The 22,618-nt window shown below is 41.0% G+C and overlaps 1 protein-coding gene across 1 annotated transcript; it reads right to left on the reverse strand.

Annotated features, from left to right (window-relative positions):
- Positions 1 to 2,108: 2,108 nt before the first annotated feature.
- On the reverse strand, positions 2,109 to 18,614 carry LOC140468515 (NAD(P)(+)--arginine ADP-ribosyltransferase 2-like). Its single transcript, XM_072564599.1, has 3 exons — positions 18,537 to 18,614; positions 13,086 to 13,279; positions 2,109 to 5,728 (listed from the first exon to the last, which is right to left on the reverse strand). Exons 2-3 carry the CDS (start codon positions 13,129 to 13,131, stop codon positions 4,866 to 4,868), a joined length of 909 nt encoding a protein of 302 aa, XP_072420700.1. The 5' UTR covers positions 13,132 to 13,279; positions 18,537 to 18,614; the 3' UTR covers positions 2,109 to 4,865.
- Between the last annotated feature and the right edge of the window lie 4,004 nt (positions 18,615 to 22,618).

A 22,618-nucleotide genomic window follows, 5' to 3' on the forward strand; every position in this document is an offset into this window, starting at 1 on the left:
TCATACTCCCAGGTACTAATCTAAGCCATAGGTTCATCTGCGTTACCTACAACACTTCTCACATAAAACCAAATACACCTCAGACCACCTGTCCCTTTGCTTTTATCATCTGCTCCCTGCCTACTCTTCCCCTTAGTTACGCTGACTTCATTGCTTAGTTCCTTACACGCTTTACTTATTGCTTTCTTACTGTCCACTAACCTCCTCATTTGGTTCCCTAACCCCTGCCACATTAGATTAAACCGTTTACAATAGCGTTAGCAAAAACACCCCCTAGGCCATTGGTTCCAATCCGCACCTAGGTGCAGACCATCCAATTTATATTGGTCCTACCTCCGCCAAGACCGTTCCCAATATCCCAAACGTCTGAAGCCATCTCTCCTGCACCATCTCTCAAGCCACGCATTCATCCTGCCTATACTTTAATTCCTAATCTGACTAGCACACGGCACTGGTAGCAATCCTGAAATTACTACCTCTGAGATCCTACTTTTTGCCATGGTTCCTAACTCCCTAAATTCTGCTTATCGGAACATACTCAGTTTTTAAACTGTATCATTGGCGCCTATTTGCACCACGACAGCTGGCTGTTCTCCCTCAACTTCAGAATGTTCTGCGACCGATCTTAGACAACCCTGACCCTTGTACCTGGGAAAAAACATACCATTCACAAGGGTTGTTCTCGACCACAGGACCGCCTATTTACTGCACTTACAATTAAAACCCCAATGACTGCAGCCATTCTATTTTTCTTCCCTCCCTTCTGCACTGCAGATTCAGCCACGGTGCCATGAACCAAGATACTGCTGCCTTCACCTGGTGAGCTACCTCCCCAACAGTATCGAAACCGGTATTCCTGTTTTGGCGGGAGATGATCACAGTGGACATCTGCACTGCTTTCCTGCTCTTTCTTTGCCTTTTGGTCACCCATTCCCTTTCTCTCTCAGCAATCCTAATCTGCAGTGTGTCCAATTCGCTAAATGTGCTAATCACGAGCTCCTCGGCATCGTGGAATATCCAAAGTTAGTCCACCCGCACCTCCAGAGCCATCATTCAGTCTAACAAGAGCTGCAGTTGCATACACTTGCTGCACTTGAAGGAGTCAGGGACATCAGTCGTGTCCCTGAGCTCCCACATTGAGTAAGAGGAGCATAATATGGATCTGAGATCAGCTCCAATTTTTGTCCTTCAGCTTAACTTAATCTAACTATAATATCAAATTATAGGTAAACGACAAAAAGTGAAAAAAGAAAACAATTTAACAATTACATGATACAAAAACAGAATATCCTTAACTTATCAACACTCCATAGTTCATATAACTCTTATGATATACCAGATACATTGTTATTGTATTGTACAATACCAACTAATAATTCCCACAGATATCAGGCATCATTTCTGACTCAATAATAATATCTTCTCTCAAGGAAAATTATGCAAAATTGACGCAATGTTGACTGAGGTACCTGCTCAAACTGATGTAGTTAATCAATTTCAAGCCTGAAATAATACATACCTTTAACATTAGAGGAGACAATCTGAGAGGAGATGAAATTTCTCTCTCTCATTCGATTTACAATATTCATTGTTTTGTTTTAAATTTTCTATTAACTATGCCGTATGCAATTTTAATGTGATTTATCATTCATTCATAAAAAGACTTCCCTGAACACAAACAAATTGCTGTTGTGAATGAGACTTTAAAGAACTGTAAGTTTATGCTCTACTCAGGATCATGAAGAAAGAGTTTGATCCTGATCCTCATTGTTTATTGTCTTTCAGCTTTGAATTTGTTGGTGTTCGTGATCTTCTCCCAGGGCAATGTTAGCTCTAATGCTACACTTAACGCCACCTATTGTCCCTCGGTACATCAAATCTAACCGTGATTTTGACTGATAAATATATACATGGTATCAATAACATGTAATTTTAAATAGCTTCTTGTTTCAAATCCCCTTTAGGGTTAGGCTAACCTTGCAGAAATTTCATTTCAAATTTAAAGCAGAAATGTTGCAAATTGAGAATAATGATTCAATGTTTTGTCAGGAGCTGTTCGAGAAGCATTCCTGATTCCATTAGAAACAAGTCAGTCAATGTCACTGGAAATGTCCATGGCACTCTATTGCCAATTCAGCCAACTGGACTTTGGATTTCTGGGAGACATATGCCTGCATCGACAGCATTGATAACCTTTCATACCAATATTTATTATCTTTGTCATCAATAATTTAACAGTTGCATGCATTATAGCAGCAAGTAAAATGTGCGGGGGCCTCCGAAGCAACAGAAAGAATCAATGGGATCTGGAGATGCAGAACTGGAGAATGTCAATGATTTTGTTGTTTGCTATGTCAATCAACTTCACACTGTTGTGGATGACGTAGCTTGCACATTACTTAACTTGGTAAATGATGAACTACTATTATCAAAACAAGTATTTAAATAGTCATGGTTATAAAGCCAGCAAGCTTGCTTTAACCTGCAGCTTCTGGCTCATCAATAAGTAAATGCATCTGTGTATTGACACAAACATAATTCAGAGAGGAGCTTGCGATTGGGACAAAATAACTCTTTGCAATGAACAGAAAAATATGCTGCCTACTAAATCATGTTTTGCTTTAGTTTTTATCAATTAATGTATGTCTTTAGAATTCTGTTTCATTTTGTAATCTTCCAAGTCGTTCGGCTTGCTCATCAGCTGCAAAATTGCGGCAATGAATTTAATGGACAGAAATCTGAAAGTGAATTGCTATATGCTAATCATCACCAAATATCTCAATTAAAGCTTCTTATTAAGAAATCTCACAGGAAACCAGATACAATTGGCACAATTTCCTCACATTAATCGCATACAATGCTTTGTGTTCCGAAAACTGAAATGTCCTAGCAACATGATCTATAGAACTGTTCAGAATAATTGCTTCAATTTTTGTCAAAAAGCCACTTTTCCCATGTTGACAGCTGACCGCTCCATTTGGAAAAAAAAATCTCCATGTCTGACCACATTGCTTTTTGTCATCCACATGCAATTTTTTTACCGGTTCTGGTTCATGTTGAAATACAGTTTGTTCGAACCAGATGCTTGACTGTTCTTCTCAGAAATCTGCTTCTCTATCATGACCCCAACGTTTTCGTTCAGTTTGACTAACTTATCTACATTGACTATGCAAGGAAGAAGTTTTATGGGAAACATTTTACACATATGAAAGTCAAATTACACCAAATGTATTTTTCATGGCCTCATTTTTAAGTTTATTTACTAGTCTGTAATATTCGCTGTATGCTGCATTGACCATTCCCATTCTGACTGACCTCAGTCATGGTTTGGCTGTGCTTAGTCCCTCTCTGACTCCCCTCTGACCCACTATAACTGATTACACTCAGGCAGTTATCTGGTAGCTATATCAGCGTTCACTGGCATGGTCATTCTCTTCTGCGGTCCAGCTGCCTCTTCGAGTTTTATCCTGTCAACAACCGCTCTTTTTTAAAAAAAAAGAAAATTGTATCAGTCTCCTTTCAGCACCTGCACTTGATCCGTAATTCGCAACCAATATAAGTCAGGCAGTCTTGTGTTGTAGTTTTTGATAATTCAATCTTCAGTTTTGGTGAATCTGCATTGCTTTAACCTCTTATTCCAGGATGCTAGCCCCAGAAACACTGTAGATTTTAAAAATGTATTGGCACGATTCAATTAGCACGATACTTTCCTGATATTAGAAAACAGTTGGGTTCAGACAGTGTTTTGATGTAACTATTTAAATGCATTTCTGACAGCAGCGAAGGTCAGCTTGAAAAAGCAACATGTTCCAATTTTCCCTGAGATAACACAAGTTCACGGCAGCATATGATTTCTTCACGTTGGAATTGTGAAATGCAGAACCTGAATCAAAACAGGCCAGTGAAGACTGAATGCTGAGATTCATTACCTGCTGATATAGAATGGAGGTCTCACGACTTTGGAATCCATCCTTTTTCCCATTGGGTTGCCCAGATCACTTTCAAATGTAACACCATTTTGCTTTCTGCTTTTCTGCACGCTTTCCCTTTTTTTATTTGAACCTCCACACATCATCGATGGTAATTATTTCACATCATTAACGTTTAATCTTCCTCCACTCCCAAACACCTTTTAATCACTGATAATACAACTGGGAACTCAGATTGTAATGCAGAAACTCTAAGATCAGTTTCCCTGGTGTTAGTTGGGTGAATAAAAATCATCAGAAGTTGAGGATACTCAGTACTTCAAAGTAATTTCTGTTTCTCTTTGTTTCTGATCTCCAGCATCTGCAGTTCGGTTTCTTTTTGCCAGAAGTGTTACAGACGGATACAATTACAGCATTTTAAAGACATTTGGTTAGGTATAAGAATCAGAAGTGTTTAGTGTGATATGGGTCAAGCTCAGACAATTGAGACTAAGAACCCTCACTAATAGCTATTCATTGCATTGGCCGCATCATGAAACACTCCTTTGTCTGTTCAAATGTTCTTCTCTCTCTCTTCGGGCTCTATCTCCAACTATCATTCTCTTCTTATCCCATCCCACACCTTATCTTCTGCATGAAAGCCATTCTTTCCTCGCTATAATCTGTTTCCAGACAGGTTCCCTGGATCGAAACATTAACATTAATTTCTTTCCACAGATGCTGCCAGAGCTGCTCAGCTTTTCCAAATATTTGTTTTTGTTTCAGTTTAGAAAACGTGGACAGCAAGTTGGACTGAAGTGTCTGTTTCCAAGCTATATAACACTATGCCTGCTCTACAATAAAATGGCATGCCTTCCCTATCAATTGACACGATGATATATTCAATTCTCAAGCACACATTAGGAAACCCTAAGTGTTATCCATTTCTGTCCTATGTTATGAGATGTTAGTTACACTGCAGGACTCGATGTCTTTCTTGTTTGCAGTGCAACAATTGTCAGTGTCTAATGAAGCACAATGTTCAGAGATTCCTTCCTTGGCCCTTTTCACTCTGAAAGAGCCATTTGAGGTGTCCACTGATACTCGGATTCCCCTGCACCCTTTCGCCACCAGTTGGATTATGACCCAGCTATTTTCCTCGTTCACTCCAAAATTGGGCTCATGTATGACCTCAAAAACCTCAAAGGGCGGGATGAGGACTTCATATTCAGAGCGAGTCACTGCAAATCGACTGATTGGAACACCCAGCTTGGTGTCTATCTCAAGCAACGTGTTTCTGTGTGAGTCCCTGGCCATGAATCCCATCGCGACTGACCGATCCAAAGACGTGGAGGTGAATTGCCCCAGCCGGATGAAATCCCCCTTCGATGCTTCCAGCTCTATGTGAACACCTCGGAATGTTTTGTGTGGCTTCCTCTTTAATTTGTCTAATGCGATGGACAGGAGGTAATGGAAACATTTGAAATGGAACTTCTGCTGATAGATGGTATCATTTGTGCCATACTGCCTGGTTGCTGCATTAAACTCCTTGTACAATGCTGACTCTTGGGTATAAGCATAAATTGCCATGATGTGTTCCTTTCGCAGTCCGAGTGGAACTTTAGAGTGCTGCTCCACGCGCATATCTGCCTGATCCCAAATTTCGAGGAGGTCTGTTCTGTGAGCCCATTCCTGTCTGATGTAGTCAGACGCTGCTTGGTCTGCTTCAGGGCTTTGTGTGAATATATAAGCCGCAGAGTCGTGGGCCATGTTCAGTTGGACGACATTGTCAACAGGATCAACAGCTAGACTGCTTCGAACTGTGAAGCCAATTAAATGTTTTGATTAATTTATGTATCGCCATAACTTTTCATCAAATTGCACTATGACAATCTTTATGAAATCATGATGAGAACAGATAAAGTGTTTGACAAGATCTGTTCCCAGCGTAGGGGAGTCCAAAGCGTGAGGGCATAGGTTTACGGAGAGAGGGGCAAGATTTTAAATGGTGCAGAGAGGAAACTTTTTCACATAGAGAATTGCGTGTATGTGCAATTAACTGTCAAAGAAAGTGGTTGGGGTGGGTATCTTTACGATATCTAACAGACATTTAGACAGGTAAATGCATAAGAGAGATTTAGAGGGATGTGGCCAAAAGGGTTTGTTTTGTGTTGCCTACCTCTATGTCTCTATAATTTAATTCTGCCATGAAAATATTCTAAAGCTGCGTTTTCTCCCAATGATGTGAAAATGATATGCAAAGATTCTACTAGATAAGAGTAATCCTCCTTTCTGTTAAAGTGAGCATCTTCTTAATTGGACATGGTGTTGTTAGTTTAACCCACAAAAGAAAATGACACTGTTGCTCATGCCCAATTGGAAAGATCCTTCTTAACCTTTTTGATATGATAAAAAAAATCAAGAGATACAAGCCCAGTTTATTTCTCATCAGACAAGCTGCCTCTTACAGGTGTTGATCTGGAAAATGTTCCCAAAAATTAGGAAAGCTTTCCTTGATAATTATAGGCTAGTGAGCCTTACTTCTGCTGTGCGTAAGATGTTGAAAAAGATTATAAGAGATAGCATTCGTAATGATAGGAAAATGAATAATTTGATTAGGGAAAGGCAACACGGTTTTGTGAAGGGTAGGTCATGCCTCACTAAACTTATTGATTTCTTCGAAAAGGTGACAAAACAGTTGGATAAATGTAAAGCAGTTGGTGTGGTGTGTATGGATTTCATTAAGGCAGTTGATAAGTTTCCACACAGTTGGCTATTGTACAAAACAGAGAAATTCGGGATTGAAGGAGATTTATTGGTTTGGATCAGAAAGTGGCTAGCTGAAAGAAGACACTGGGTGGTGGTTGATGGGAAATGCTCATCCTGGAGTTCAGTTACCAGTGGTGTGCCGCAAGGATCTATTTTGGGGGCACTGCTGTTTGTCATTTTTATAAATGATCTGGAGGTGTGCAGAGAAGGATGGGTTAGTAAATTTGCGGATGACACTAAGTAAGCAGAGTTTTGGTTGGTGACGAAGCATGTTGCAGGTTGACAAAGGACATAGATAAGATGCAGAGCTGGACTGAGAAGTGTCAAATGGAATTATATGCAGAAAAGTGTGAGTTAGTTCACTTTGGAAGAAGTAACAGGAATGCAGAGTACTGGGCTAATGGCAAAATTCTTGGCATTGTAGATGAACAGAGAGAACTCGGTGCCCAGGTGCATAAATCCCTGAAAGTTGCCACCAGGTTGATAGGGTTGTGAAGAAGTCATTTGGTATGTTCGCGTTTACTGATAGGGGGTTTGAGTTTCGTAGCCACGAGGTCATGATTCAGCTATACAGCACTGGGAAGGCCGCACCAGGAGTATTGTGTGCAATTCTGGCCACCACATTATAGGAAAAATAGGGGAGCTTTGGAAAGGGTTCAGAGACGATTTACTACGTCATTGTCTGGTATGAAAGGAAGGTCGCAGAAGGACAAGCCAAGGGAATTGCGGCTAGTTTCATTGGAGAGAAGAAGATTGAGACGTGACTTAATCGAGACTTTGAAGATAATCAAAGGGTTAGATATGGTGGACAGTGAGAGCTTTTTTCCTCGGATGGTGAAGGCTAACAGGAGGGGATATAGCATTAAATTGATGCATGATAGATTTAGGACAGTTATCAGCGGTCGTTTCTTTCGTCAGAGAGTATTCGAGGTGTGGAATAGCCTGACAGCAATAGTAGACTCGCTGACGTTAAGGGCATTTAAGTGTGTGTGGGATAGCAATATGAAAAATAATGGAACAGTGTAGGTTAGATGAGCATAGATTAATTTCACAGGTCGGCGCAACATCAGGGGCTGAAGGGCCTGTACTGTGCTGTAACATCTATTTTCTATGTAATTCTCCCAACATAGTTATATCCTCCTATCATAGCAACACCAATTTTCCAGATGAAGTCAAACACCTGATGTTTGTAACTTAAGTCTAGTTTCCCTACTTATGTATTAAAATTCCATAGTAATACCATAACATTCGATTAGCTTTTCCAATTGTTTTACTTACCTGCATACTAACATTTTGTGCTTGTGAAACAGAATGCATAGATCCCTCTGAAGTTCAGATCTCTAGTCTTTAAGAGAACATGTTCCATTGTTCATCTTCCTGTTAAAATTTCCATCTTCACCTTTTCCAACATTATACTCAATTTCCCAACCACAACTGTGCAATTATACTCGACACGATTACATGTCGACCACAAACGCGTAGGCCTAAGTTATATGGAGACGTTGGACAGGATAGAACTTTGTTCCTTGCAAAGTAGGAGAATGAGGTGATCTTATTGGAGTGTATGAAATCATAAGTAGCATAGATATGATGTATGCATAAAATCTTTTTTTTCAGTGGTGACGGATTGAACGACTAGACGTCATTGGTTTAAGATGAGAAAGGAAATGTTTAACAACAACTGAGGGGCAACTTCTTCTCTTAAAGTGTGATGCCTATATGGAAGGAGCTACCAGAGAATGTGATTGAGGCAAGTACAACGCCAGGAGAAATTGAGGACCGCAGATGCCCAAGCTCAGAGTCGAGATTGTAGTGCTGGAAAAGCACAGCAGGAGAGGCAGCATCTGAAGGTTAGGAGAATCGACGTTTCGGGAAAAAGCCCTGATGAAGGCTTATGCTGGAAAGGTCGATTATCCTTCTCCTCAGATTCTGGCTAACGTGCTGTGCATTTCCAGCCCCACACCCTCGACGCAAGTACAACACCAAAATTCCAAAAAAAATTGCAATAGGTACATGGATGGGAATGGTTGAGAAGAATGTGGATCAAGTGTGGGCAATTGGAACTTGCTGACTGGGCACCATACTCAGCATGGACCAATTTAGATCGAAAGGCAGATTTCCATGTCGTATTACTGTATGACTCTTTTCTACGACACTCAGCCCAGGAGAAAGTAAACTTTGTTCGGATTAATTGTTTTGAAATAGAATCAATGAATGATTGAATGGCTTAGCTTCATACTCTACAGCATATGTTTTGAGAATTTAAATAGCCTCTTTCTAATCTGAATGAAGAAGCTCATCTGGTGGAAATTTAATGCCCTTTGCTTGTGTAATACAAATGTACTGTAGAGACTATAGAAGACTCAGGTCCTACTGCATTTGGACTTTTATGAGCAGTTTTGCACACCGTAATTAAGGAATGATGTGCTGGCCTTTGAGGAAGTCAAAAGAATGTTTACAATAATGATACTGAGGATGAAAAGTCTATCACATAAGGAGAGGTTGAAGACTCTGTGCCTGTACTCGATGGAGTTGAGAAGGATGAAAACTTAGAGAATATTGAGAGGCCTGTGCACAGAAGCAGTGGAGAAGATGAGTCCGCTAGTTGGAGGGAGGAGCACCTTAAGGTACAGCCTCAGAATGAAGGGCCAAAAATTTGAAGCTGAGTTGAGGAGGAGATTAGATCATAGAACATAGAACATTGCAGCGCAGTACAGGCCCTTCGGCCCTCGATCTTGCGCAGCCCTGTCATACTAATCTGAAGTCAATCCCACCTACACTATTCCATGTATGTCCATATGCCTGTTCAATGACGACTTAAATGCACTTACATTGCCGCATCTACTACCGTTCCAGGCAAAACATTCCATACCCTTACTACTCCCTGAGTAAAGAAACTACCTCTGACATCTGTCTTATACCTACCTCCCCTCACTTTAAAGTTGTGTCTTCTCGTGCTTGCCGTCCCCATACTTGGAAAAAGGCTCTCACTGACCACCCTATCTAACCCTCTGATTATCTTGTATGTCTCTTTTAAGTCAGCTCTCAACCTTCTTCTTTCTAACGAGAACAGCCTCAAGGCCCTCAGCCTTTCCTCGTAAAACATTCCTTCCATACCAGGCAACATCCTCGTAAATCTCTTCTGCACCCTCTCCAAAGCTTCAACATCCTTCTTCTAATGCAGTGACCAGAATTGTACACAATACTCCAAGAGTGGCCGTACCAGAGCTTTGTGCAGCTGCAGCATAACCTCCTGGTTCTGGAACTCAATCCCTCTATTAATAAAGGCCAAAACACTGTATGCCTTTTTAACAACTCTGTCAATCTGGGTGGCAACTTTCAAGGATCTGTGTATGTGGACACCGAGATCTCTCTGCTCATCTGCACTCCCAAGAATCTTACCAGTAGCCCAGTTCTTTGCATTCCGATTACACCGTCCAAAGTGCATCACCTCACACTTGTCCACATTAAACTCCATTTGCCACCTCTCAGCCCAGCTCTGCATCCTACCTACGTCTCTCTGCAACCTACTGTATCCTTCATCACTATCCACAAATCCACCGACCTTAGTGTAGTTCGCAAATTTACTAACCCACACTTTTAAGCCCTCATCCAGGTCATTTATAAAAATTACAAACAGCAGTTGATCCAACACCGACCCTTGCCGTACGCCGCTAGTAACCGGACACCAAGATGAACATTTTCCATCAACTACAACACTCTTTTCTTTCAGCAAGCAAATTACTGATCCAAACTGCTATGTCCCCCACAATCCCATTCCTCCACATTTTGTATAATAGGCTCCTGTGGGGAACCTTATCAAACGCCTTGCTGAAATCCATATACACCACATATTCCTGTTTACTCTCATCTACCTGTTTGGTCACTTTGTCAAAAAACTCAATAAAATTCGTTAGGCACGACCTACCTTCTCAAAACCATGCTGACAGTCCCTGATCAGATTATTCTTTTCGAGATGGTTATAAATCCTCTCTTTTATAACATTTTCCAACACTTTACCAACAACTGAAGTGACACACACTGGTCTGTTATTACCAGGGTTGTCTCTACTATCTTTTCGAACAAGGGAACCACATTTGCTATCCTCCAGCCCTCAGGCACTATTCCTGTAGACAATGATGATTTGAAGATCAATGCCAAAGGCTCGGCAATCTCTTCCCATCTTCCTAAAGGATCGTACGATAGATCTCCTCCGGCCCAGGGGACTTGTCTATTTTCACACTCTGCAGTATTTATAATACCACTTCCTTGTGAAGCTCAATCTCTTCAAGTCAAGGTGCAAGTATCTCTGTATCTTCCTCGCCAACATTTTCATTTTCTGTATTGAACACTGTCGAAAAATATTTATTTAGTGCTTCCCCTATCTCCTCTGATTCCACACACAACTTCCCAGTATTATCCTTGGTTGGACCTAATTTACCTCTCGTCATTCTTTTATTCCTGACATACCTATGGAAAGCCTTAGGATTAACCCTGATCCTATGTGCCAACAAATACTCATGTCTCCTCCTGGCTCTTTTGAGCTCTCTTTTTTTCGTCTTTCCTGACTTCCTTGTAACCCTCAAGCGCCCAACCTGAGTTTTCACATTTTGTCCTAACATAAGCCTTCTTCTTCTTCTTGACCAGGGATTCCACTTCCTTAGTAAACCAGGGCTCACGCGTTCCATATCTTCCTCCCTGCCTGACAAGTACATACTTATCTAGAACACACAGGAGCTTTTCCTTGAAGAAGCACCACATTTTTAATGTGCTCATCCCCTGCAGTTTCCTTCCCCATTCCACGCTTCCTAAATCTTTTCTAATTGCATCATAATTTCCCTTCCCCCAGCTGTAACTCTTGCTCGGTGGAGTACACCTATCCCTTTCCATCACTAAAGTAATTCACTCCCTGAATTTCTGCCTCAAGTCCACATCTCTCTTCCGACCTATGTCGTTCGTGCCAATGTGGACCACGACATGGGGCTGCTCTCCCTCCACCCGAACGATCCCAAAAACACGATCAGAGACATCACGGGCCCTGGCACCTGGGAGGCAACACACCAACTGTGAGTCTCTCTTGTCCCCACAAAACATCCTATCTGTCCCCCTAACTATCGAGTCCCCAATGACCACTGCTCTGCTCCTCTTCCCCCTTCCCTTCTCAGCAGCAGATGCCCCACTGCTTTCCCCTAGTAAGTCATCCCCCCAACAGTATCCAAAACGGTATACTTATTGTTGAGGGGAATGGCCACAGGGGATCCCTGCACTGCCTGCCGGTTCCCTTTCTGTCCCCTAAATGTCACCCATCTGTTTTTTTTTCTATTATCTGGGGAGTGAGTACCTCTTTGTAAGTCCTGTCAATAACCCCCTCTGCCTTCCGAATGATCCGACGTTTATCCAACTCCAGCTCCAGTTCCATAACGCGGTTTTCGAGGAGCTGGTGTTGAGTGCACTTCCCACAGATGTAGTCAGCAGGGACACTAGTGGCAACCCTTACTTCCCACATAATGCAGGAGGAATATTCCACTGGCCTAAACTCCATTCCCATTATTCTAACTCCCGAAGTGACAACTTTAAAAAAAAGGATAAGGAAAGACACTAGTTACCTTACCTTGTCAATCTGGCTCCCACAACTTATTTTTTAGGATAGAGGAGGACGATGGGTGGGAGACATTACCCGAATAGTGTCTCGGGTAACGCAACCACGCAAATATAAACTGTTCTACTTACCCTTCCTTGAAGTCCTTCCTAGAGATTCTTCAGGCACACAGTAACGAATCTATTGAACTCATTGCTACAGAAGACTGTGGAGGCCAATGTTTTGAACGTATTTAAGTGTGATGAGTTATACATGAAACGTCGACTTCTCCACTTTCTGATGCTGCCTGGACTGCTGCATTATTCCAGCCTCCTGGTTCTCTATTTTGAACGTATTTATGACAGGGAAAGATAGGTTTTTGATTAGTGAGGGGATCAAAGGTTATGGTTGACGGCAACAGAATGGGGTTGAGAAACACATTAGGAGAAAGTGAGGACTGAAGATGCTGGAGATCAAAATCGAAAAGTGTGGTGCTGGAAAAATACAGCAGGTCAACCAGCATCCTTGAGCAGGAGAATGGACGATCCATCATAAACTCTTCATCAGAATCATATTAGCCTTGGTGAAGCATACTTGAATGGTGGACTGGCTTAATTATTTTCCGATATCTTATGAGCAATACACTTAATGATTTCATACACTCCTCGGGTAATAATTGCTGGAAACTGAATGAGCTCCTCCATTTCAAACTTTACACAATACACAAATCACAAAAACATGAGTGTTTTGCTTAAAATATCATCACCAAATGAATGACTTTTGGAAACTCACTTCAATGAGTTTTGTTCTGACACAGTGAAAACACTTACTTTTAAAATGAGAAAAGAACAGCACTATGTAAACCAACAGTTGCATTTCTCCAGAAGTGACGTCCCTTGCCGTGAGCTCTTTGGACAGTTGGATGCTTTTAAGGTTTTGGTTCTACTGTTTTAAACTTTGCCTTGTCTCTCCGTGTGTGGAAATTTTCAGTTGAGTCAACACAGAAGCACAGTGCTGACTGATCCTGAAACCAAGATGAGTAAGAACATGTAAATTGATCAAGACCTCGAATAAACTGGTGGAATGACATAACCGGTAAAGAGAAGACCATTCAGAATTTGTGCAGTGCGGCGTAAGGTTTTCCTGCCCATTGAATCCACACCAAACCTTTAAAGAGATTCAACCTAAATCTCGACTACACGGTCCATGCATTGCCTAATCCGTAGACACTAAGGGCAATTTAGCATGGCCAATCCGTCTACCTTGCAATTTTTTGACTGTGGGTGGAAGGGCGGGAATGTGCAATGTCCATACAGACAGCCACCTGCTCTTGCAAATGAACTTAGATCAGTGCTACTGTGATGTAGCAGTGCTAACTACTGAGACACAGTACTGCTGACGTGCCTGATTTCCCACCAAGAATTTGCAAATCTCCCCTCTGCTATTTTGTTTTCATCAACTTGGCTGCACATTCAAATGTAGGCACACATGTGATGGGAGATCTATTATAGAATCATAATGGAAAGAACCAATCCTTTAGCCCATCAGGTTTGCCCCTCCAAAGAGAAATATCTACCAGTTATATTGATCAATGAAATGCGTACCACTCTGCTGCAGGCAAAATAAAAATACTGTGAATGCTGGAAATCTGAAATAAGAACTGAAAATGATCGAGAACATTACATTTTGGTTCAGCTAGATTCTTGTTCAGAAATGCCAGGTATATTGAAGTGAACACCAAGAAGAATCGCTGTTCGACCCGAGACGTTCACTCTGTTTTTCTCACGCCACAAATGCTGCTGGACCTGCTGGGTTTCTCCAGCACTTACTGTACCTAGGTACCATTCATTTGTCACCTATTCTATCCAACATCAATGAATTGACACTATTTTGTGTGAAACTCTATTTGATCATTTGATCTGCACTGAAAGCTGCTGCGAACCATTTTACATGTCATCTACATATTTACGCCAGATATTTTCAAACATTTTGTGACCAGAGACGATTTAAAGAACGCATTTGCACATTAAAAGATTTTTTCATGCAGATAAAGAATTGGACAGTTTTAACGATGGAAATACAAAAATAAAAATCCATCTTCATGCACAGCATCACTAAGGGACTGCTGTAAATCTGACATGCAAGTCGTCTTTATTTACTGCCAAATTTGAAATCCTGGAATTCTGTGTTGTCTCATAGCTTCTGTAGTATGAGACAAAGGTGTGAGGAATGATGGGTGGCCGATGGGAGTGCATGGAGAAATTCTTCATAAATTGGAATAGAACACCATTTTGGAAAAGGAAATGATAATCCACAATGACATTTATTGTCGTTGTCATCAAACTGTTCCCCTAGGTTATAGCTGATCCAGAAACTTCAGGTCATCAAATAAAATTTCAGGAGAATTGGCTTACATCTTGAGATATAACCAAGTGACTTATTACGTTGTGCTGATAAGTGAATGATCCTCAGAAACTAGAGCATTTCAGTGTTCAGTAAAGGAAAGCAGGGGGGCAACTGATTACAATGTATAGAGAGAAACAGAACTTGCTGGAGATCTGTAAGTCACAAAAGCAGACATTGCTATTAATTAGAAACAATCAAAAGCAGAAATTTCTGGAGAAACACAGCAGGCCTTGCGGGATCCACGGAGAGAGAAATGAAGTTAATGCTTGGAGTTCAAAAATCTTTCTTCAGGACCTAATCACACTCCACAAATCAATGTAGTGGAAACGTTAACTAATTTTCTCTCTCCATAGATACTGACAAACCTGCTGAGTTTCTCAGTATTCTGTGTTTTTGTTTGTTTCAGATATCCAAGTTCCTTCGTTTTCGTTTTGGTTTCCAATATAGGAACATGTAAACATTTTAGAAATTGTAACAGTTTCTGCAGATATGCGAATAGGAAGATATTGGCAACATAACATAGGCTGCTGAATATATAATGAGAAATATGAAAATACAGAATTAACAAAACATGATTTTTATCTGGCTATAGAATTTCAGTAAAACTAGCTGGCAGAGAAACAACCGACAGAAAAGAGTGAGAACCTTCAAAGCGAAAAGTCACAAAGATTTTCTGAGGGAGGGGAAGATTATCACTGCCTTCTCCTCACAAATGCTGCCAGACCTGCTGATCATATTCAACAGTTTCTATCTTTGTTTCTGACAATGAAATTTGATTGCTTTCGACTGAAACATTGAATGCAATAGATCCAATGTTGCTGACCATACGAAATCATGTGGGAAAATATGTATTAAGAAGGAACCATTGTTGCTGCAATTTGATATAATGGACAGATTTCTTTGTATGATTAGAGTAAGCCAAATGTACGCTCGTGTGAAGATATTAACTCTGTGGGAATTTAAAATAAAACATCAAAGTAGACCGTAGTTTAATGTGAGACAATACTCAATGTACTGACGCAGAGCACATGAACTGCAATGGGTCTGGAAGACAAAGAACAAATAACAAAGAAAATATACAACCCAGGAACAGGCCCTTCGGCGCTCCAAGTCTGTGCCGATCTAAATCTACTGTCTAAACCCATCGCCCAATTCCTAAGCATCTGTATCCCTCTGCTCCCCACCTCCTCATGCATCTGTCCAGAAGCATCTTAAATGAATCTACCGTGCCTGCCTCTACCACCTCTGCTGGCAACACATTCCACTACCATCTATGTGAAGTAATTGTTGCGTGTATCCCCCTTAAACTTTCCACCTCTCACCTTGAAAGCGTGACCTCTCGTTATTGAATACTTAACCCTGAGAAAAAGCGTGTATCTATCCACCCCGTCTGTACCCTTCGTGATTTTGTAAACCTCAATCAGGATTCCCCTCAATCTCCTTTTTTCTAATGAAAACAATCCTAACCTACTCAACCTCTCGTCATAGCTAACACCTTCCATACCAGGCAATATCCTCGTAAACTTTCTCTGCACCCTCTCCAAAGCATCCACATCCTATTGGTAATGTGGCGACCAGAACTGTACACAGTATTCTAAATGTGGCTGAACCATATGTCTTGTACAATTTTAACATGACTTGCCAGCTCTTATATTCAATATCCTGTCCAATGAGGATAAGCATACTATAGCTTTTTGACGATTCGATCCACCTGTGTAGCAACCTTCATGGAACAATGGACCTACACTCCCAGCTCTCTCTGCCCATCAACTTTTCCCAAGGCTCTTCCGTTCATTGTATAATTTGCCCTAGAAATGGTCTTGCCTAAATGCATCACCTCAGATTAGTTTGGATTGAACTGCATCTGCCATTTTTCCGCCCCAACTCTCCAGTCTATCGATATCCTACTGTATTGTTTGAAAGTACCTTATGCTTTCTGCTACTCCACAAATCTACGTGTCATCTGAGACAACTCACCTGTAACCTTCAAGGGGCATTTAGGTATGAACAATTAATGGTGGTCCAGCCAGTGACACGGGAATGACCCAATTTCCTGGTAAACATGCATTTACTTTATTCTGCAGCAGTTCCCGTTGATGAATCGTTCTCTGTGCTCATTGTCTCCCCCATCTTGTGAGTTCTGTATGTGCAGTTCCTATCTGCAGTGTTTTGATTTCCACATCATTTGTATATTGACAGTCTGTCTCTCTGCAATAAATGCTAGCCTAGCCAGTAACAACTATTCTCAAAGAAGCAAATGGAACATAAAAAACCAATTGCTGAAGGAATGGTCGCTATTCACTTTGAGGGTTCTCACTCTATTTTCTGTCGATTGTTTCCCTGTCAGCAAGTTTTACTGAAATTCTATATCCAGGTACAAATTACGTTTCATTAATTCCGTATTTTCATATTTGGACATGTTTCAAGCCTCACAAAATGTTAAACGTTGGACAATAGGAAAAGCAGCTCAGATATTAATGTACCCTGTATTTATCATGTAAGATAGATTTGAGGCGTTATGCCAGTTTTAAAAATTAAGAAGACTGAGGAAATTGTAAGAAAAGGGAGGAGTGAAGCACATTGCAGTGAGTTGCGTGGCTTATATATGCCAGACCAGGTAAGGACGGCAGTTTCCTTCATTAAAAGGTATTAATGAACATTAGAAGTTTTTTTTTTAATTTGACGGTTGTGACATCAGATTCCAAATTCCAGATTTCTCTTTTTTCTAATAGAAGCAATTTAATTCAAACGTCAACTTAAGATTTAACCCCAGGCCGCCGTCTCGATGTATAGATCTAAATTTAATAGCACGAGGCCATCAACTTGAGTTGGCTGAGCTTCAGAGATGAAACATCATATTCACCTAACACTCCATTTCCCCTCTCAACATCGCCTCCTCAAGGTCGTAGTGATGCACACTTTATGGCGATTATCATACAAGTCTTAACCACTCCCCGTCATCTGGTACAACCATTTGTCATTACTTTGAAGCTGCACTTCCTGAAGGGCAGCAGAAAATAAGAGCAGCTTTAACATGTTGTGTGGGTCACACCATCTTTCGGGCAATGTCACCGAATAAGGCTATGGTGTACTATGCATGGATTGATTGTCAACAGTCATAAACGATAAAGAAATGATTTATTTCAAAAGAATGATTTGCCTGAAAAGCATTTGGAGCACGTTAAGTTGCACGCTATCTATGTAAATGCAAACTGTTTCTTGCTTTTAAGAAACATCTGCTATTTTTAACAGCAAAAGAGCTGCGGTTCAGATCTGAAAATAAGAAACCAGTAGACTGAAAAGGTCTTAGTGACAATCTTTCGACAGTCTTTGCCCAGTATCATCAGGTTGAGTTGAATAATCAGAAACACTTTTTTTTTACTGTGTGTTGAAATCAGTTTCTTTTAAAAAAAAACCCTCCCCTCTGTTCCTGTCAAGATCCTGGTGTCCAGTTTAAAATAGCCTATATTTTGAACAATCATTTCTCCTGCGTGCTTTGCCAGATAAGGATTACACCAGTGTAAGGGTAGCAGCTTTGCTGTTAACTGGTGCTGAAAGTGGTCAATGTGTGAAGCTCAGAATAACAGAAAGAAGGTGGTTCTTCGCCTATTGCGTTAAAAAAAGAACGTTAACAGGATGTGTATACTCAACCTGAAACTCTGCAAAGAGTTCTGGTTTTTTTTTCTGAAATAGAGAAAATATGTGAAATAATGTTTTTCATGATCCATTATTGTCGAAGTGTCAAAAATATCCACAGCATTTTAATTGGCACTAAACTTTGGGTTAGTTCACGTTTTAACATTCTGGTCTGAATCTGACCCCTCTCAAGCACACATGTCAATGATCCTAAATTTTGTTAGGCTCAATCGACTCACCTTTCAAAATTTGATCTGCAGTGGAAGCCAAAAAGCGCACGGTAACGTATTCACTCTTCAAAATGAAACATACTGGAACACTGCATCCGACGTTCACTTTAATTTAATTCAAGTTAAGGACAATTTGATTACTTCTGATTGCTCAACTCTCTGTCGCCTTTTCTCTTTATCCTGCACTTCCTTTGCAGAGGTCACACACTTATTTCCTTCCTGAAAAACCTTGCCTGTATTTTTTTCTCTCTCTCTCTTTCTCTCTCAGTTGGTACAGTCTTCTCTCTCCTCCTATCTCTCATCCAAACATTTTCCCATTCCCCATTTTAGTTTTCTCCATCATTTTCTTAACTGGTATATTTTAATTTCCTCCACTCTCATCAGCTTCTTCCCGTTATGTGTTTTCCCCATTCCTCCCCTTTCTCATTGTGTCTTAAATGCTTTCTCACTTCCATGGAATTCATAAATTATTGTGCACAGCTTTGATCACTCACTTGAGAAAATCTAGGATTATATCAGCTGCCGTTCAGAGAAGATTTACTGAATTAATCACTGGGAAGAACAGATTGACTTAAGAGGAAAGGTGGCTAAAAATGGTCTGAATCCATGAGAGTTTAGAGGTGATTCTTTTCAATCATAAAGCAATCTGATTGGGAGTTGACAGGGTTAATTCCATGAAATTGATTCCCTGGCAAGTAAGAAACTGTAGCTTGGGATCTCCCAATTCAGAAGATGAGGAAGGGAACTTATTTTCTGTCAGTGGAGCAAGAGTGGTATATATATCTTACGTGGTGAACAATGGAGATTGAGTTATTCAACCTCTTTGAGACAGTTGCGAGAGATTCCTGCACTGCTTGCTTGAGCGTCATTAATTTTCAATATCTCAATCTGTGCCTCTTGTTTTCCTGTACTACTTTTGTCATTTGAGATTGATTTTCTTGCTTTCTTTTATTTTTTTCTGACCCGCCCTTTTGAACTGCAGATCGTGTCGATTTGGCCAAATCCTTATCGAAATTTCAAAAACACCAAAACCCCATTTTACTCACCACCTTATCTCCTGCTCCGCCTCAGCTGTCAACATTGTCCAAATTCTGAACTCACCAGCACGTGGAACTGCGAGTAATATCAGGTCTGCCCTATAATTTTGCGGTGAGCTCCCCAAATTCACGAGAATGTTAATCCTATTCTGATCTGTATTTTTAGTTAATATGAATACCCCGGATTACCGCACTATGAATGTGAGAGTGCAAGGTTCAAGAACTGTCCACAGATGCTTCAAAAGGAGCAGTGTTATTGCCATTTAGCTATTAATCTAGATATCCAACTCCTGTACTGTGGACGCAGGTTCAAATACGCCATGACTGATGGGGGAGTATTTATTCAATCAAAACTTGCACGTAAATATCTAGTGGTGACCATTGATTCTTAGTGATCTTTTGGGAAGGGGACTTCCATCCTTCCCTGGTCAGGCCTATATGTGACCTCCAACAAAATGGCCGATGCTCAGGTGCCTTCTTGGTAATTAGCAATGGGCAATGAATTCTGGACACCAAATCCTGTCAATCAATTAAAAAATGTGGGTTGCAGCATCTAAATTCGTGTTGTAGGATGGAAAGATTCGACAAGGTGCTGGTTTAGTGACAGTAAAGATGACGTAGTCAAGTCTCATGGCCGACAGACAGGCGTGTAAGTCTCCTTATGCAGGTCGTAAACGTTTTAATTCAAGTAAGTGAAAATCTCATCGTAAGTCGCTGCTGGCATGTTAATGGGAAATAAACAAATGGCTCTCTTATTCTATTTGCAGATTGAAAGCTGTCATCCTGACTTGGTCTGGCCATCATGTGAATCCAAATTTGATGCAATGTGATAAGGTCTTAACAGCACTCTGGATAAGAAATGCTGGCCTAGAAAATAACACCCACCTCACATGATTAAAGTGATAATCTTGAATTTCAAACACAGAAGACTGCAAGAAGCTTCTTCAGTTTTACAATATACAACAGGTGCTTAGGCCCCATTGCTCCATGTCGGTCAACAAGCCGATCTGCACAATTCCAATTGCAGCAATTGGCCTGTAGCCTTCTTTGCTATGGCATTTCAACTAATCATCAAAATACTTCATGAATTCTGTGATAGTTCCCGTCACCATTATCTGCTCAAACAGTGCACTCAGGGTACCTCTCAACTTCTGGGCGGAAAAAGAACCTGCTAAGTCTCCTTAACCACTTTGCATTTACCTTGAATCCAAGTCCCCTGATTATTGATCTCTCAATGGAATGAAATGAAATCTTTTTTTAATCTGTAGATGCTGCTTGTAAGACTTAATCAGGTGCCCCTAACTCCCTTGCTCTTCCTGCTCAAAGGTAAACCACCCCAGTTATATAGAGCTTTTGCAGTGTAGACAGTCTGTGTCCACAGCTGAAAGGTTTCATCCCAGGAAATGTCGTAGTGAATATATTCTGCAACCTATCCAGTGGTTTCACATGCTTCCTATAGTGAGTCAAAGGGAATGGCACACAATACTAGAATTTGGATGTCACATTGTGTCTGTACAGGGCATTGATGTGATCACATTTAGGATAACTGTGTACAATTCTGATCGCCCTTTGACAAGAAAGATATTGTTAACATTGAGATAGTACACAAATGATTTGCAATACTGTTGCCAGGTATAGAGGGTTTGAATTAGAGGGAGGCGCTGAATAGTTTAGATTTTGTTTCCCCTGGAGTGTAGCAGACTGAGGGGTGACTTTATAGATATTGGTAAGATTAAGTGGGCCATGGATAGCGTACATAGCCAAAGTGTTTTTCCTTAGGTGAGTGATTCCAAAGTAGAGGGCAAAGGTAATAGTTGAGAGAGCAAACATTTGCAAACGACCTGAGGGGTAACCTTTTTACATAGAGGTTAGGGATTACGTGTAATGATCTGCCAGACATATTTGTGGAGGCGGGTACATTTAGAACAATTCAAAGGCATCTGCATGGGTTTGGAGGGATATGGGCAAACTGATGGCAAAAGGGTGGAGATGAATTGAAGTTATTTGACTGGTATGGATAAATTTAGAATTAGAATCTCTGCGATATAGAAACAGGCCCATCGACCCAACAAGTCCACACCGACCCTCTGAAGGCTATTCCATCCAAACCCATTACTCTGCTTTTACCCCAGAATAATGCCACTTACCTACACATCCCTGAACATTATGAGCAACTTAGCATGGCCAATTCACCTAACCTGCACATCTTGGAGTGTGGGAGGAAACCGGATCACCCAGACAAAACCCACACAGACACAGGGAGAATATGCAAACTCCACACAGACAGTTGGTCGAAGCTGGAATCAAACTCAGGTCCCTGGTGCTGTGAAGCAGCAGTACTAAACATTGAGCCGCAATGCCATTTTACCTCTGAAGCTGCGATAATCCACATGAATTTTCATTTTTTGCGTGTTCGCCGTTGTCTCTTCTACCCTTTGCGCTCCCTGGAAACCAGAACTGTACAGAATAAACTTTAGGTTACACAGATATGGAACCGACCATGGTAACTCTCTGTGCAACATGTGGATGGGAACCTCACCTCCTAGTGTGATGTAGAGACTGGACCTTTACACAGGATCTGGTCAGTGTTAGTGCATTTTGTCTGGCGTCGGCATGTGTACAGGTCCAGATTATTGGTTAGAGAATTTGGGCCCCTGCAGCAGTTTGTCAATGTTTTTGTGAGAGATGGATGTAAGATTACAGTTTCATAATGTACAGCACAGTAACTGACAATTCCAGGGAGACCTTGACAAGTTCACTGTAACTTCCTTGATTATCGTTCTACTCCTCTAGAAATGAGCTCCAGAGTTTCCATTTTTGTAACATCCATGTGAGCCCACATTACAATCATTAGCAATCTGCATCTCGCTAAAACACAAGGACAAGCCCTTCAATCTTTACCTCCAATTCTATTCAAACTGACTGCCCAAACAGGATGCGTCTTCAACGGTCTCACAACCCCACCAAAACGTATTCCTGCCTGGCCAACTCCGACTCCAAGACTCCTCCTACATTTCCAAACGCATTCCCCAGTGGAAGACTATTTCAGATAGG

This window comes from Chiloscyllium punctatum, chromosome 47 (genome assembly GCF_047496795.1).
Source record: "Chiloscyllium punctatum isolate Juve2018m chromosome 47, sChiPun1.3, whole genome shotgun sequence".
NCBI classification, from domain to species: Eukaryota; Metazoa; Chordata; class Chondrichthyes; order Orectolobiformes; family Hemiscylliidae; genus Chiloscyllium; species Chiloscyllium punctatum.

Excerpts from the sequence above, each read along its gene's own strand:
- LOC140468515 (XM_072564599.1), bottom strand. The coding sequence starts at position 13,131 with ATGCAACTGTTGGTTTACATAGTGCTGTTCTTTTCTCATTTTAAAA. Across the intron at positions 5,729-13,085 it reads GTTCTTTTCTCATTTTAAAA|TTCGAAGCAGTCTAGCTGTT; the intron begins GTAAGTGTTTTC and ends TTGGCTTCACAG.